The sequence below is a fragment of the Erinaceus europaeus genome, chromosome 11 (genome assembly GCF_950295315.1).
Source record: "Erinaceus europaeus chromosome 11, mEriEur2.1, whole genome shotgun sequence".
In the NCBI taxonomy this organism is placed as follows: Eukaryota; Metazoa; Chordata; class Mammalia; order Eulipotyphla; family Erinaceidae; genus Erinaceus; species Erinaceus europaeus.
Window position 1 is genome coordinate 117342207 of NC_080172.1, and position 14794 is coordinate 117357000.

Below are 14794 nucleotides of genomic sequence, written 5' to 3' on the forward strand. Positions count from 1 at the left end.
GAACCAGCTTTCTCCTCCTGTACCCTTCCCACCCCCTCTCCCCGCTGCCTCTGGCCTCTGGGAGGACCCCAAAGGGGGCGGGGTAGGGAGGCAGCCAGCTCCTGGCCCCCCTCTGCGCCTCCCCTCGCCCCAGGGTGATACCAGAGCTGCCCCCAGCCCAGCCTGCCCCGCCCCTCCTGGGAGCCTCCCGCAGCTGTTCTGGGCACATTCCTGGGCGCTTTCTCATCCCCACGTCTGGCGGCCACTGCTTCCCCCCACCTGGAAGCTTGTCTATTCCTTGTAAAATTTCCTGGCTGTCAGGATGAGGCTTTTATTGGTCCAAGGGACCCAGAAACAGGTGTCACTCAAGGTCCAGGGAGGGTGGCTGGGAACAGGGAGAAGCCAGAGCCCAGACAAACCCACCAGGAGGGGCCGGGGCAGACCCACTGCTGCTCTTCCTCCTTCCACACTCTGCGTTCCGTTCCGGGGCAGGGATGAGTCTCCCGTTCTCCCGTGTCCTCCCATCCCAGCCCCCTGCAGACAGGCTTGGTCCTCCCTCTCCCACCTCACAGCCAGAGAGCTTTCCCAGCAGAGGAAGAAGCACGCGAATGTTAAAGAATGAGCAAAAGCTGAGCCTGGGCCACTGTGTTGAGATTCACATGCCTGAGACCCCAGAGGTCCGGGTTCTAGTCCCCGGCACCACCACAAGCCAGAGCTGAGCAGGACTCTGGTCTCTCATCAAAGAGACGGGGGGCCGGATGGTGGTGCCTCTGGTGGAGCGCACATGTTCAGGGCACAAGGTCCCGGGTTTGAGTCTCTGGTCCCCGCCTGCAGGGGGAAAGCTTGGCAAGTGGTGAGGCAGGGCTGCAGGTGTCTTTCTGTCTCTCTCCCTCTCTATCTCCCCCTTCCCTCTCAATTTCTGGCTGTCTCTATGCAGTAAATAAATAAAGATGATTTTTAAAAAATGAAAAAGAGTGGGAGTCAGGTGGTCGCACAGCGGTTTAAGTGCACATGGCGCAAAGTGCAAGGACGGGCTTAGGGATCCCGGTTCGAGCCCCCGGCTCCCCACGTGCAGGGGAGTCGCTTCACAGGCGGTGAAGCAGGTCTGCAGGTGTCTGTCTTTCTCTCCCCCTCTCTGTCTTCCCCTCCTCTCTCCATTTCTCTCTGTCCTATCCAACAACGACATCATCAATAACTACAACAACAATAAAAAACAAGGGCAACAAAAGGGAAAATAAATAAATAAAAAGAAAAAAACTGAAAAAGAGTGAGAGAGAGAGAGAGAGAGAGAGAGAAAAAACACCAACACTTAACTAAAACCACTTCTGCGTCAAAAGATGAAAGATCTGGAGTGGAGAAAAGACCTGGGGGACATGGCGACCCCCCCAAGAATCCCCAGCAGGTAGACCAGAGTCGAGAGAGGAAGGACCACCCCAAGTGTGACCATACAAGGCAGGAACACTGGGCCAGGGGCCTCTGGTAGGCTGTGGCGTTCTCAGCAGGCCAGCTTCTTTTCCTGACGCTGAATTCCCCGCCTGTACCTGAGGGATAGACCGACCGGGAGCTCCCATGGCCCGAGTCCTAGCACCTGGCCTAGTCACAGCAGGGCCAGGCACCAGATCCTGTCCATCAGAGGTCCTGGCAAGAGGCTTCTGCTGTGGACAGAGGGTCAGGAGCCCTGCCCCCAACGGCCCCCCCAAGTCCCTCAGCACTGCTTTGATGCTTTGATGCTGCTCGGTGGGCCTGGCTCTCTGCTGTCCAGGTCCCGCCCTGACTCTGAGAGACTGTGACTGATACCATGGGACCCCATGCCATCCCATCTCCGAGCCCCTGGAAGGGAAGGGCAGGGGAGGGAAAGGGAGGTGTGGGGAGGGAAGAGAGGACATGAGAAGAGAGAGGAGAGGAGAGGAGAGGAGAGGAGAGGAGAGGAGAGGAGAAGAGAGAGAGGGGAGGGGAGGGGAGGAGAGAGAGACTAAGAGAGGAGAGGAGAGGAGAGGAGAGGAGAGGAGAGGAGAGGAGGGGAGGGGAGGGGAGGGGAGGGGAGGGGAGGGGAGGGGAGGGGATGGGAGGGGAGAGGAGAGGAGGAGAGGGGAGGGGAGGAGAGGGGAGGGGAGGAGAGGGGAGGGGAGAGGAGAGGAGGGGAGGAGAGGGGAGAGGGGAGGGGTGGGGAGGGGAGAGGAGAGGAGGGGAGGGGAGGAGGGGAGAGGAGAGGAGGAGAGGAGGAGAGGAGGGGAGGGAAGGGGAAAGGAGAGGAGAGCAGGGAGAGGAGAGGAGGGGAGGGGTGGGGAGGGGAGGGGAGGAGAGGAGAGGAGGGGAGGGGAGAAGAGGGGAGGGGAGGGGAGGAGGGGAGGAGAGGGGAGGGGAGGGGAGGGGAGGAGGGAGGGGAGGATAGGGGAGGGGAGGGGAGGGGAGGGGAGGGGAGGGGAGAGGAGAGGAGAGGAGAGGAGAGGAGAGGAGAGGAGAGGAGAGGAGAGGAGAGGAGAGGAGAGGAGAGGAGAGGAGAGGAGAGGAGAGGAGAGGAGAGGCTGCCAGGCTGGCTCAGAGTGGGCTGGGCCTGCAGCTGAGGTGTGTCTCCTGCTCCATCCCGTAGCCTCTAGTCTCCTCACCTGCAACAGAGATGATCGTAACTGCTGTGAGGATGAAATAACTCCATGCCAGGCCCCGCATCCCCACCACACACAAAGTTAGAAAGGGCCTGGGGTGGGGGCAGTGGCTCACTGAGCAAGGGCTCGTGCAAGGATCTGGGTTCAAGCTCCCCAGCTGCAGGGGGCAAATACTTCATAAGTGGTGAAGCAGGTCTGCAGGTGTCTGTCTTTCTCTCTCCCTCTCTTATCTCACCTTCCTCTCTCCATTTCTCTCTGTCCTGTCCAGTAAAGTGGGAAATATGGTCACCAGGAGCAATGGATTCCTAGTGCCAGCACAGAGCCCCAGTGATCATCTTGGAGGCAAAATAAAGCAGAAAAAAACAAAAGAGAGACGGTAATCATTGCTCTGTGGATTAAATAATTCCAATCCAACGCCCACCTCCCCACTACCACACGCAAAGTTAGAAAGTGCCTGGTACCCAGAAGCAGGGGCTGCTGGTCCAGTACTCCACCTGTTCTGCTGAGGCCCAGTAGATTCCAGTAGATTCTAGGAGGTTCTAGTAGATTCTACTAGATTCCAGTAGATTCTAGGAGAGGAGGAAGAGCGGGAAAGGGGGGGAAGAAGGATAGATTCTAGGAGATTCTAATAGATTCCAGTAGATTCTAGGAGAGGAGGAAGCGGGGGAAGAGGGGGGAGATTCTAGGAGATTCTAGTAGATTCTGATAGATTCCAGTAGGTTCTAGGAGATTCTAGTAGATTCCAGGAGATTCTAGAAGATTCCAGTAGATTCTAGGAGATTCCAGTAGATTCTAGGAGATTCTAAGAGATCCTAGTAGATTCTAGGCAATTCTAGTAGATTCCAGTAGGTTCTAGGAGATTCCAGGAGATTCTAGGCTTATTCACCTGGTGCTAAGTGAGCACCTACTGCATGCCCGCCACTGTGTGAGGCACGGGGGATTCAGATGGAAGTCCCTGCTGCCACGGACTCCACCTCTGACTAAGCCATGAAGCGGGTGACCACGTGTCAGGTGGGCTGCTAGGCACCCACATGTGTCACCTCCCCTGGCTCCCTTCCCTCCCTGTCCCCCAGCAGAGGGTCAGGAGCCTCCCACTGAGCCCTGACACCTGGCAGAAACACCCTGAACTCAGCCCCCATGAGGGGTGCAAAAGAGGCCCAATGACTCCTTACTCTGGAGAGATTTTTAACAATATTTAATTTATTTATTTTAATGAAAGAGATACGAGAGAGAGAGAGAGACAGACAGACAGACAGACAGACAGACTAAGACCAGAGCCCTGCTCAGCTCTTGTCGATGGCGGTGCTGGGCATTGAAAGTGAGACCTCAGAGCCTTAGGAATGAGGAGTCCACCCTTGCACATATCTGCTCTGGAAACAAACAACTCCTTCACATCCACGTGTCTTCTAGAAACAGAGGTAGTCCTGAATGGGACCCCATTTTTATTATTAGTGATTTAATGTTGATTTACAAAATTATAAGATGACAGGGGTAAAACTCTGCACCGTCCTCTCCACCGGAGCTCTGTGTCCCCAGTCCCTCCACTGGAAGCCACAGCAGTTCTCCCAAGGCTGCAGATATGGGTTAATTATTACAGTCATCTGTCTGTATTTGTAGATATTTGCCCCTTTTTTTTTTAAAGTCCCATCTTCTCTTTCCAAGTCACATATACACCTATCATTACATCCAAATATCCCTCTCTTTTTCCTCTTTCTGGGTCCTGATGGAGTTGGAGTTCAGAGCCCTCTGGTCATAGTCCCCTAACATTTCTCTCCCTCTGGGAGTCTGGACCCAGAATTCTCTATGGGGAGTAGAAGGTGGGAGTTCTGACTTCTGTCATTGCTTCTCCACTGGACATGGGTGTTGGCAGGTGGATCCACACCCCCAGCCTGTGTCTGTCTTTCCCTGTGGGGCAGGGAGGTTCTGGGACATATTGGTGAGGTCATCTGCCCAGGGAAGATGGGATCATGGTAGCGTCTGCGACTTGGTGGCTAAAAAGCAGTACGTGCATGTATCCTGAAGACGTCCACAGCGCCCCCGGCTGTGCTGAGGTGGGCGGGATGGGAGGCGGTGGCCCTGGAGACAGGCTCCCACCGTGTCTGCCCTCCACTAACAGCCAGGCTGATGGCTCTCCGTCTGTTGCCCCCAGGTCTGGTTCAGTAACCGTCGAGCCCGGTGGCGCAAACAAGCAGGAGCCAACCAGCTGGCAGCGTTCAACCACCTTCTTCCAGGGGGCTTCCCACCCACGGGCATGCCCACGCTGCCTCCCTACCAGCTGCCGGATTCCACCTATCCCACCACCACCATCTCTCAGGGTGAGTGCCCGAGCCCTGGCCCAGCTGCTCAGCCCCTACTGCCCCCGTCTCCTGGCCCCAGGCATTCTTCCTCTTTCTTTAAAAAAAATATTTATTGATTGATTCCCTTTGTTGCCCTTGTTGTTTTATTGTTGTATTATTATTGTTGTTATTGAAGTCATTGTTGTTGCATAGGACAGAGAGAAACGGAGAGAGGAAGGGAAGACAGAGAGGGGGAGAGAAAGACAGACACCTGCAGACCTGCTTCACCGCCTGTGAAGCGACTCCCCCGCAGGTGGGGAGCCGGGGCCTCGAACCGGGATCCTTATGTCGGTCCTGGAGCTTAGCGCCTAACCTGCGCTTAACCCGCTGCTGCCGCTGCCCGACTCCCAATCTCTTCCTTCTTTGTCAACAACAACCAAAAGGCATAAGTATTAGGGAGATTCTTTATTAGTGATTAAAAAAATCATAACACAACAGGTATAACTCCACACCATTCCCACCCCCCAGAGCTCTGTGTCCCCTTCCCCTGCGCTGGAAACTACAGTAGTTCTCCTAAGGCCACAGAGATGGGCAGGGATGTCCAGTTTTTCTGTGATCCTGCCTTCTCTTCCTTTCTAAGCCACACCCACACCTAGTACTACTTGCAAGTGTCCTTTTTTTTTTTACCTCCCCCTTCTCTCTCAAGATGCTGATGGAATTGGGGTTCAGAGTCCCCTAACATTTCTTTGCTTTGCTTTGAAATATTTTAATTTATTTATTACTGGGTAGAGATAGAGAGAAATTAAGAGGAGAGGGGAAAATAGAGAGGAGAGAGAGACAGAGAGACACCTGCAGCCCTGCTTCACCACTTGTGAAGTTTCCCCTGAAGGTGGGGACCAGGGGCTTGAACCTGGGACCTTATGCACTGTAATGTGTGCACTCAGCCAGGTGCACCACCACCTGGCCCCCCCCACCCCAACATTTCTATTAGGGAGATTTTTAAAAGAATTACCTGTCTACTTTTGTGTGGGGAGATTATTTTAATTTTTCTATATTTATTTATTATTGGATAAGGACAGAGAGAAATTGAGAGGGGAGGGGGAGATAGTGAGGGAGAAAGACAGAAAGACACTTACAGACCTCTTCACCACTTGTGAAGCTTCCCCACTGGAGGTGGGGACCGGGGTCTTGAACATGTTAACATGTACTTGTGCATGTTAACATGTGCTCTTTTTTAAATTTTTAAAAAATATTTATTTATTCTATTTTTTGTTGCCCTTGTTTTATTGTTGTAGTTATTATTGTTCTTGTTATTGATATCATTGTCGTTGGATAAGACAGAGAGAAATGGAGAGAGGAGGGTTAGACAGAGAGGGAGAGAAAGACAGACACCTGCAGACCTGCTTCACCGCTTGTGAAGCGACTCCCCAGAAGGTGGGGAGCTGGGGGCTTGAACCGGGTCCTTGCACTTTGCGCCACCTGTGGCTTAACCCACTACTCTAGGACTCCCAACATGTGCTCTTAAACAAGCATGCCACCTCCCGGTCTCTGTGTGGGTGGACTATTACGACAAAAATAAATAAATGGCAGGTGAGGTCTTGCCCTTGACGATCTAGTTTACCTGACAGGCCACAGAGCATGGAGATGAAGGCATCTTCCACAGAGCTATTTAGAACAGAGCTTCCCAAACTATGAAGTCAGCAGTCCCCAGGGGCTTAGGAGTGTGCAGATGAGATGACAACCTTGCAGGATAGAATGGAGCCCTGTCCCCTTCCCTGGACCTCCACCCTGTGCTGCCCTGCCATCCTCTCTGTGCCCCATCCCCACTACATGACACCTGCCTCGTGAAGACACACCGCCACTCTTAGAGGGACAGACAGGGTGGAGCTCCGGAGGCCCAGGGGAGCGGCCAAGGACACCCCCCTCCCTCAGGGTTCCTGATGAGAAGTGAAACAAGTACTAAGATCCCATCACTCAAAGACTGCACAGGGGGTCTCAGAAAAGCACAGTAACAGGCCTGCAGCTGAGAACACAGCAGGCAGCTCGTGCCTTGGACCCACCACACTCTGGACTTGCCATTTTACACTCGTGCCCCACCCCTTGGGCCTTCTGTCTTCATCTGTAAAAGAGGAATCATATTCACCTCAACATCCTATTAGAATCGTTTTCTTTTTTTTTTTTTCTAGAGCACTGCTCAACTCTGGTTTGTGATGGTGCAGGGGACTGAACCTAGGGCTTGGGAGCCTCAGACATGAAAGTCTCTTTGCATAACCATTATGCTATCTCCCCTCTTCCCCGGCCCAATCATGTCACTCATGCCCTCACACAATGCTAGCAAGACAGGTGCAGGTGACTCACCAGGCTTCCTCATGAATTGACTCTCAGTCCAGATAACATTTGCTGAGCATCTACTGTGTACGGAGCACAGAGCACATGGATGGACCCCAGCTGCTTATCCAGAGTGCTAGTTGGCTGTCATCTGAGGCTTGGCCAGGGGCCCCGGGAAATAGCATAATGGTTATGCAAATAGATTTTCGTGCCTAAGGCTCTGAGGCTCCAGGTTCAATCCCCACCACTACCATAACCATAAGCCAAAGCTGAGCAGGGTTCTGGGAAATACACACACACACACACACACACACACACACACTTCAAAGCTAAGACCAACGTTACAGAGAGCATAATGGTTCTGCAGACAGACTCTCATGCCTGAGGCTCTGCCATCCCAGGTTCAAGCCCCTGCACCACCATAAGCTGAGCTCTGGGAAAAATCAATAAACCAACCAAGCAATACGTGGCTTGAACGTTCTCCTGAATGCTCTCTCCGGAAGTCCCACCATAGCCTGAGTAGGCAGGAAGGAGCTGTATTCCCCCCCAAGAGACAGAGATTGACAGAAGGAGGAGGCTCTTGGCTCACCGTCCAAGCAGGAGGGGTTTCCACTCCCCTGGGGAAGGCTGCCCGCTCAGGCTCTCTGCCGGGTCTTTCCACAGATGGGAGCAGCACCGTGCACCGGCCCCAGCCCCTTCCACCGTCTACCATGCACCAGGGGGGGCTGGCCGCGGCCGCCGCAGCCGCAGACACCAGCTCTGCCTACGGACCCCGCCACAGCTTCCCCAGCTACTCTGACAGCTTCATGAACCCAGCAGTGTCTTCCAACCACATGAACCCTGTGAGCAACGGCCTGTCTCCTCAGGTAGGTGGCTGTGTGCCTCCCGGCCCCTTGTGCCCTCCCCAGCTATGAGCTTCCCTTCTTGGAGACGCAGGCCTGGCTGGCCTGACAGAAAAGCATTCCTGCAGCAGGTCTCCACGCTCTTGACATCCCTGCCCTGCCCCCCCCCCCCGCCCAGGCGAATTCTGTATTGCATTATTTACACCCCCGAGCTTGTGACACAGGCTGACTACCCGTCCCGTGGGGCCGCTCAGAGACATTTTCCGAGTGCGACGGTGGGGGTCTTGCTCCACTTCCCGCAGGCTGCTGACTGAGGTTAGGACTTGACTCTTGAGGAGGGAGATGAGTCCTGAAGTTCAGGCTGTGCGCCACCTCTCACCTTCTGTCAGGAATGACCAGTGAGTCAAAGGCAAGACCAGACCATGTTGTTTGGGCTCCTCGGCTGGGAACTCTTCTCCCATTGGGTTTGGAAACTCTTGACTTGTGAGCTGGGCTGCCGGTGTAGCCATTGCTCAGTGCCTGAGGTGCTGTGAGGAGTCACAGGAACTTTTGTGAGGCGGTATCAGAAAGACAGCCTGAGCAGCAGAGCCTGGTGATGCTGGATGTTCCAGAGAATTGAAAAGATGAATGGGCTGATTTTTTTTTAAAAAATAACAACAACACACTGTCAAACAATGATGGGAGAAATATCCACCTTCTAAGACACCTCTGTCTTGTTGGTAGTGAGAACACAGAGAGACAAACTTCTCTGAGTGTCTGTCGTGCAGCACAAGAGGCTTAGAGGGCAGTTAAGCCCGGGTCCGACCCTTCACTGTGATGTTAGACCAGCTAGCATCTCAGAAGTTCAGTTTGCCTCCATTAGACCAAGAGTCACCAAGCAAAGCCAAGGGTGCTCTCCCACAGGCAAATGATTGAACCAAAGGCACAGAGACCCAACTACACACATCAGTGGAGGTGCCAGGAATGAGCCCCCAATGGGCAGCAAATCAACCTTCTCGAGAAGGCTTTTTTTTTAGAAGGCTTTCCTTTTTTTATTCTTCTATAAAGGTCAAGTAGAAAATCCTTCTTTAATTTTTATTATCTCTAGTTATTGGATAGAGACAGCCAGAAATAGAGAGGGAAGGAGACAGAGACACCTGCAGCCCTGATGAATCCAAAACACCTAGGCCAGAGTGAGTGTGAAATGGTGCCAGGTCAGCGTTAGACACCTTGAGAGCCTCCTGTCGCTGGGGTGGTGAAGGGAAGGAAGTTCAGAGGGTTGCTTACCTGCAGATAAGGACAGAGGGGGAGGAGTCAAAGAGGTGACTGGGCTCCACCCGCCACCCTCCAGTCTCATCCATCTACCTTCCTGTTTTTATAGAAAAAGTTTATTGAATCCCAGCCTGGGGCCCGTGGTTGAATATTCACAGCTGCTTTTGTGCTCCAGCTGCAGTGAGACTCAGACAGCGTAGGGGGAGATCAGGCATGTTCAGGGGGCTGGCACCGTGGGCTGCAGCTGAAGCCCTTCGAAGGTGGGCACACAAAGCCTAACAGATTACTGTCTGGGGCCAGGCGGTTAAGGGCGCACCTGGTTAAGTGCTCACATTATAGTGCCCAAGGACCCAGGTTCAAGTCCCTGGTCCCTACCAGCTTTAAGAGTGGTGAAGCAGGGATGCAGGTGTCTGTCTCTCTCTCTTCCCTCTCTATCTCCTCCTTCCCTCCCGATTCCTGGCTGTCTCTATCCAATAGAGATAATAAAAATTAAGAAAGGATTTTCTTTTTTAAATTTTTATTTATAAAAAGGAAACACTGACAAAAACCATAGGATAAGAGAGGTACAACTCCACACAATTCCCGCCACCAGAACTCCGTATCCCATCCCCTCCCCTGATAGCTTTCCTATTCTCTATCCCTCTGGGAGTATGGACCCAGCGTCATTGTGGGATGCAGAAGGTGGAAGGTCTGGCTTCTGTAACTGCTTCCCCGCTGAACATGGGCATTGACTGGTTGATCCATACTCCCAGCCTGTCTCTTTCCCTAGTGGGGTTCTGGGGAATCGGGGCTCCAGGACACATTGGTGGGGCTAGGGTTAGTTGGCATCATAGTAGCATCTGGAACCTGGTGGCTGAAAAAAAAAAGAGCATATAAAGCCAAACAAATTGTTGACTAATCACAAACCTAAAGGTTGGAATATTGCAGATGAAAATTTGGGGGTCTCTGTTTTGTAGATAGTTAGTAGACCTATTTTAGTTATATTCCAAAGGGCCCATGACTATACTAGTTTTTTCCTGAGCCTGACATCTGATATGCAGCTGGATCCAAGTTATTGTCTGGGGAGATAATGTCATGGCTGGAAAAAGGGCCAGGAAGCTGGATCAGGGAAGAGAGTAGCTCCCTAATATAGGAAAGGTGTATAAATATTGTTGACTGTAAACCCCATCAATTTGATGTGATCTGGGGCCCATATTCAGCCTAGGAGCCTATGTGACCTCTGCATCCCTGTAGATCTGAGCTCACATTGTATGATCATGAGTAGGAACATTCCAAGCTGCCCCAGTATCAGGACCCATCTTCCTCAGGTGTAGCATAGAGTATGTTGTCCAGCCTCCTTTTGGAGGATGGGACATTCTCTACTGTTGTTGATCCATGTTGAGGGCAAGGTCCTATGGGGGCCCACAGAGGGGTCTATTGTGTTGTTCCTGAAGGAGATGATCGGTAACGATGGAGTGAGGGAATCTGTTCAAGGTCTAGGCCCATCATGTCTGTTTGGGAATTTCAGGACTCCCTAACTAGGACCCCAGATGATAGGGTGGAAAAAACCTTTTATTTCTTCTTTTTTAATGTTTTTTTTTGTTTATTTATTCATTTATTTTCCCTTTTGTAGCCCTGGTTGTTGTTTTTTATTGTTGTTGTAGTTATTGTTGTCGTCATTAGATAGAACAGAGAAATGGAGAGAGGAGGGGAAGACAGAGAGGGGGAGAGAAAGACAGACACCTGCAGACCGGCTTCACCGCCTGTGAAGTGACTCCCCTGCAGGTGGGGAGCCGGGGGCTTGGACTACGATCCTTATGCCGGCCCTTGCCCTTTGCGCCTCGTGCACGTGTACTTAACCTGCTGCGCTACTGCCCGACTCCCGAGAAAAGGCTTTTCTATCTGACCTTTATAGAAGAATTAAAAGAGGAAAACAAAAGACCAAAACAAACAAAAAACACCCCCTGGTCTAAAGCATTCTCAAGAAGGTTGGTTTTCTGCTCATTTGGGGCTCATTCCTGGCACCTCTACCAATGCCTATAGTTGGGGCTACGTGCCTTTGGTTCTAGCATTTGCCTGTGGGAGAGGTCCCTTCAGATTCTCTGTGCGTTTTTCTCATGCTGAGAACAGAGACCATCTGCACTCCTGCCTGGCAGGGTCACTAAGGATGAGTGCAATGGTGTCAGAGCACTTAGCCCAGAGCGCGATGCCTGGCTGCCCAGAATCCCAGGCAGCTGTCCACCCACAGAGCTCCTGACCCCTGTGTATCCAGAACCCTGAGGAGCCCACACTTGGGGCGGTGCAGCCCGCACACCAGACTGCTTTCCCAGAGGACTGACTTGATCGTGCTGGGCTTCAAGGCCTCTCATTAGTGTCAAGAACAAACTGGCCTTCCAGAGTCAGGAGACAGCCACAACAAGCATCCCATCCCGGAGGAGGCTGAGACTGATCACTCCCGATCTCTCAGTGTCAAACAAGTCAGGGCGGCTGAGGACTCAGAGGTGGTGGGGGCAGCCGTCTCGATTCACAGATGCCGGGACGCGTGGGCAGGATCAAGGCTGACAGGCCCTGGCACCAGACTTCCTGACCTGCTTCCCGGCCACTCATGTCCATGCGGATTGGAGTTTATCCTCACAGCAGCACTTAAAAAAAAACTATCTCATGAGGGGGTTAGTAGTTTATAGTCCAGTTGTTAACACATGGGGACAATTCCTCCTCTCCCCGGACAGGTTTCTGCAAAGCAGCCTCCCACCAGCCTTGGAGCCCTCTGCCATCACGCACTAGGTTCCCAGAGCCTTCCTCCCTGCCCCCCCCCCCCGCCCCAGCCCCCGCCCCGTCCCAGCTCTCCTTTCCCAGAGTCCTTTGCTTGGCTGCAACACACCAAACCCAGTCCGTTTCCCAATCTGTTTCCCTTTTCTCTTCTTGTTCTGTAAGTTCTGCCCTTGCACAAGATCATCTTGTATTCATCCTTCTCCCTCTCTTGGCACTTTTGCCACAAGGCCAGGTAGAGACTAGACACCCAGGTGCCCCAGCTTCTGGAGCATGGGTCAGTGAGGGGGAAAAGGCGCTCCACAGGGGAAGACAGCCTCGGTACCCAGGGTGGGAGAGAGAAGGGAGAGAAACTGGCTCAGAGCTGCTAGCATCCAGATGGAGTCAGGCCTCCTCCCTGCCTGAGCTGGGCCCTTGCCTGTCCTCCAAGAGACCCTCTGGAGGGGGGCTTCCTCCTCACCTTTCCAGGCAGAGGCAGTGAGGGCCATGATGGATTAGGAGAAACTCAGCCAGAGGCTCCCACCAAAGGTGTGAAGACAGATGGGGGTCTGACAGGGGCAGAGGGGACCAGGAGGTGAGCAGCTGCTGGGGGGAGGGGAGGGAGAGGGGCTCGCAGGGCAGGCTCAGGGGGCATTGCTTCTGTGTGTGAACCCTGCAGGGTTAAGCTGAAGCACTTCCTGCAGGAAGGGGCTGTTTCTAGGCCTGGTGCAGAAGCTGTCTCCTGTCAGCTCCCTCCTCCTTCTGAGTGGGCTGACTACACTTCTCAGCCTGGGCAGGGCGGTGGCTGGGGATCCCCTTCACCACAGACCCACTACTCACCTCCTGTCTTCTCATCAAGAGAGGCTTCTCCACAACTCACCTGAGTGCAAGGGAGGAAGCAGATGTGTGTGGCCCGGGGGCTGCTCTCCACCTGGGGTGAGCTCACACCCTCCCTCACAGCTGTGCTGCAGATTCTGGCCACTGTCACCCAGAGCCCCTTGACTCTTGTTCTTACAAACCTCAAAGGGGACTGAGCTGAGGGTGGGCAGTAACGCAGCGGGTTCAGCGCACGTGGCGCAAAGCATAAGGGCCAGAGTAAGGACCTCAGTTCGAGCCCCCAGCTCCCCACCTGTAGGGGGGTAATTTCACAGGCTGTGAAGCAGGTCTGAAGGTGTCTGTCTCTTTCTTTTTTTTTTTAAAAATATTTATTTATTTATTCCCTTTAGTTGCCCTTGTTGTTTTATTGTTGTAGTTATTATTGTTGTTGTTGTTATTGATGTCGTTGTTATTGGATAGGACAGAGAGAAATGGAGAGAGGAGGGGAAGACAGAGAGGAGGAGAGAAAGACAGACACCTGCAGACCTGCTTCACCGCCTGGGAAGCGACTCCCCTGCAGGTGGAGAGCCAGGGGCTCGAAGCAGGACCCTTATGCTGGTCCTTGCGCTTTGTGCCACCTGCGCTTAACCCGCTGCGCTACCGCCTGACTCCCTGCAGGTGTCTTTCTTTCTCTCCTCCTCTCTGTCTTCCCCTCCTCACTTGATCTCTCTCTGTCCTATCCAACAACAACAACAAAGGCAACAAAAATGGGGAAATGGCCTCCAGGAGCAGTGGATTTATAGTGCAGGCGCTGAGCCCCAGCGACCCTGGGAGCAAAATGGAAGGGTGACTAAGCCAGGGTAGGGGGGGGGCTCTGACATGACATGACATGACCCTCAAACTCAGGGTTGGGGGCTGTCACAGCCCTGGGGTGGGGGGAATGTGCTGTTCCACCCAGGCTTGATCTGGGCCCTCGGGGGACTCCACAGCGAGACTGGCCAGCAGAAAGCAACTTGCTCAGCTCTGCCAGCCCCCCACCTCCCAGCTCTAATATAACAGCTGCCACGAGGTGCCCGCTCTGTGTGCCAGGTCTGTGCCAGGCAACAGTCCTCGAATTTAAGGGATGAAAGTCTCTGCCTCCTGGAGCTGGTGGCATCACAAGCAGATAGGATGCATGATTAAGGAAGCACATGGAGGAATGTTTGGCCCGGTGATGCCGACTTGGACATTGCCTCTCAGTCCCTGTCCTGAGTGCTGTCTACACATCAAGTCTTCCGGAGGGACCTCGTCGGAGCCAGCAGCCATGACAGCAGACCCCTAGCTGCTGACTGCAGCCACTGTGTCAGGGAAGGGGCCTGCTGGCCTCCGTCACTCATGTTTCTCCTCGATAATGTCCCGCATCCTTTGATTTCTGGAGCATGGCTGAAGGAACTGTAAAGGGGATTTGCATGTTTACATGCCGTACCCCCCACACACACACACACACTGCACTGATGAGTCAGATGCCTTAAGTCTGCAGCTAACCACAGGCCCCCACAAGCCTTTCCGTCCTTTCCCGCTTCTTGGTTTCTCTCTCTCCTTTGTTTTCCTGCACCTGTGCTGATAACGGCTCAGGTATGGGGGACGCTGGCAGAGAGTCACCTGTGGGCTGGACTGAACGTTGGACCAGCTTTCACTCACTGTCCTAGCAATTCTTTATCATTTTTTAAAAACAGTCTGATTTGTTATTCACAGTGTTACAGGACTGTAAGATGACAATGTCCGGTCCCACACCACACCCACCACCGAATTCTCGTATCCCCCTCCGCCCTCCCAGAGAGCCAGAGAGAAGCACCAGGGTTCCCACAAGGCTTACAAACAGTTTACTTGCCTTTGTTTTGTTTGGATTTTTTTTTTGGGGGGGGGCAAGTTCATATAAATCAGCTCTCTAGATTCCACAAATGCGTGAACCCCTCTGGTAGTTGTCTTTCTT

The 14794-nt window shown here is 53.2% G+C and overlaps 1 protein-coding gene across 4 annotated transcripts in view; it reads left to right on the plus strand.

Annotated features, from left to right (window-relative positions):
• Positions 1–14794, plus strand: part of PAX7 (paired box 7) — a 148649-nt gene that overhangs the window by 90570 nt on the left and 43285 nt on the right. For all 4 annotated transcript variants that reach the window (XM_060200892.1, XM_060200895.1, XM_060200894.1 and 1 more), the window contains exons 6-7: positions 4732–4897; positions 7850–8052. In XM_060200892.1, coding sequence (XP_060056875.1) covers positions 4732–4897; positions 7850–8052 — 369 coding nt within the window. The remainder of the gene's footprint in view (positions 1–4731; positions 4898–7849; positions 8053–14794) is intronic.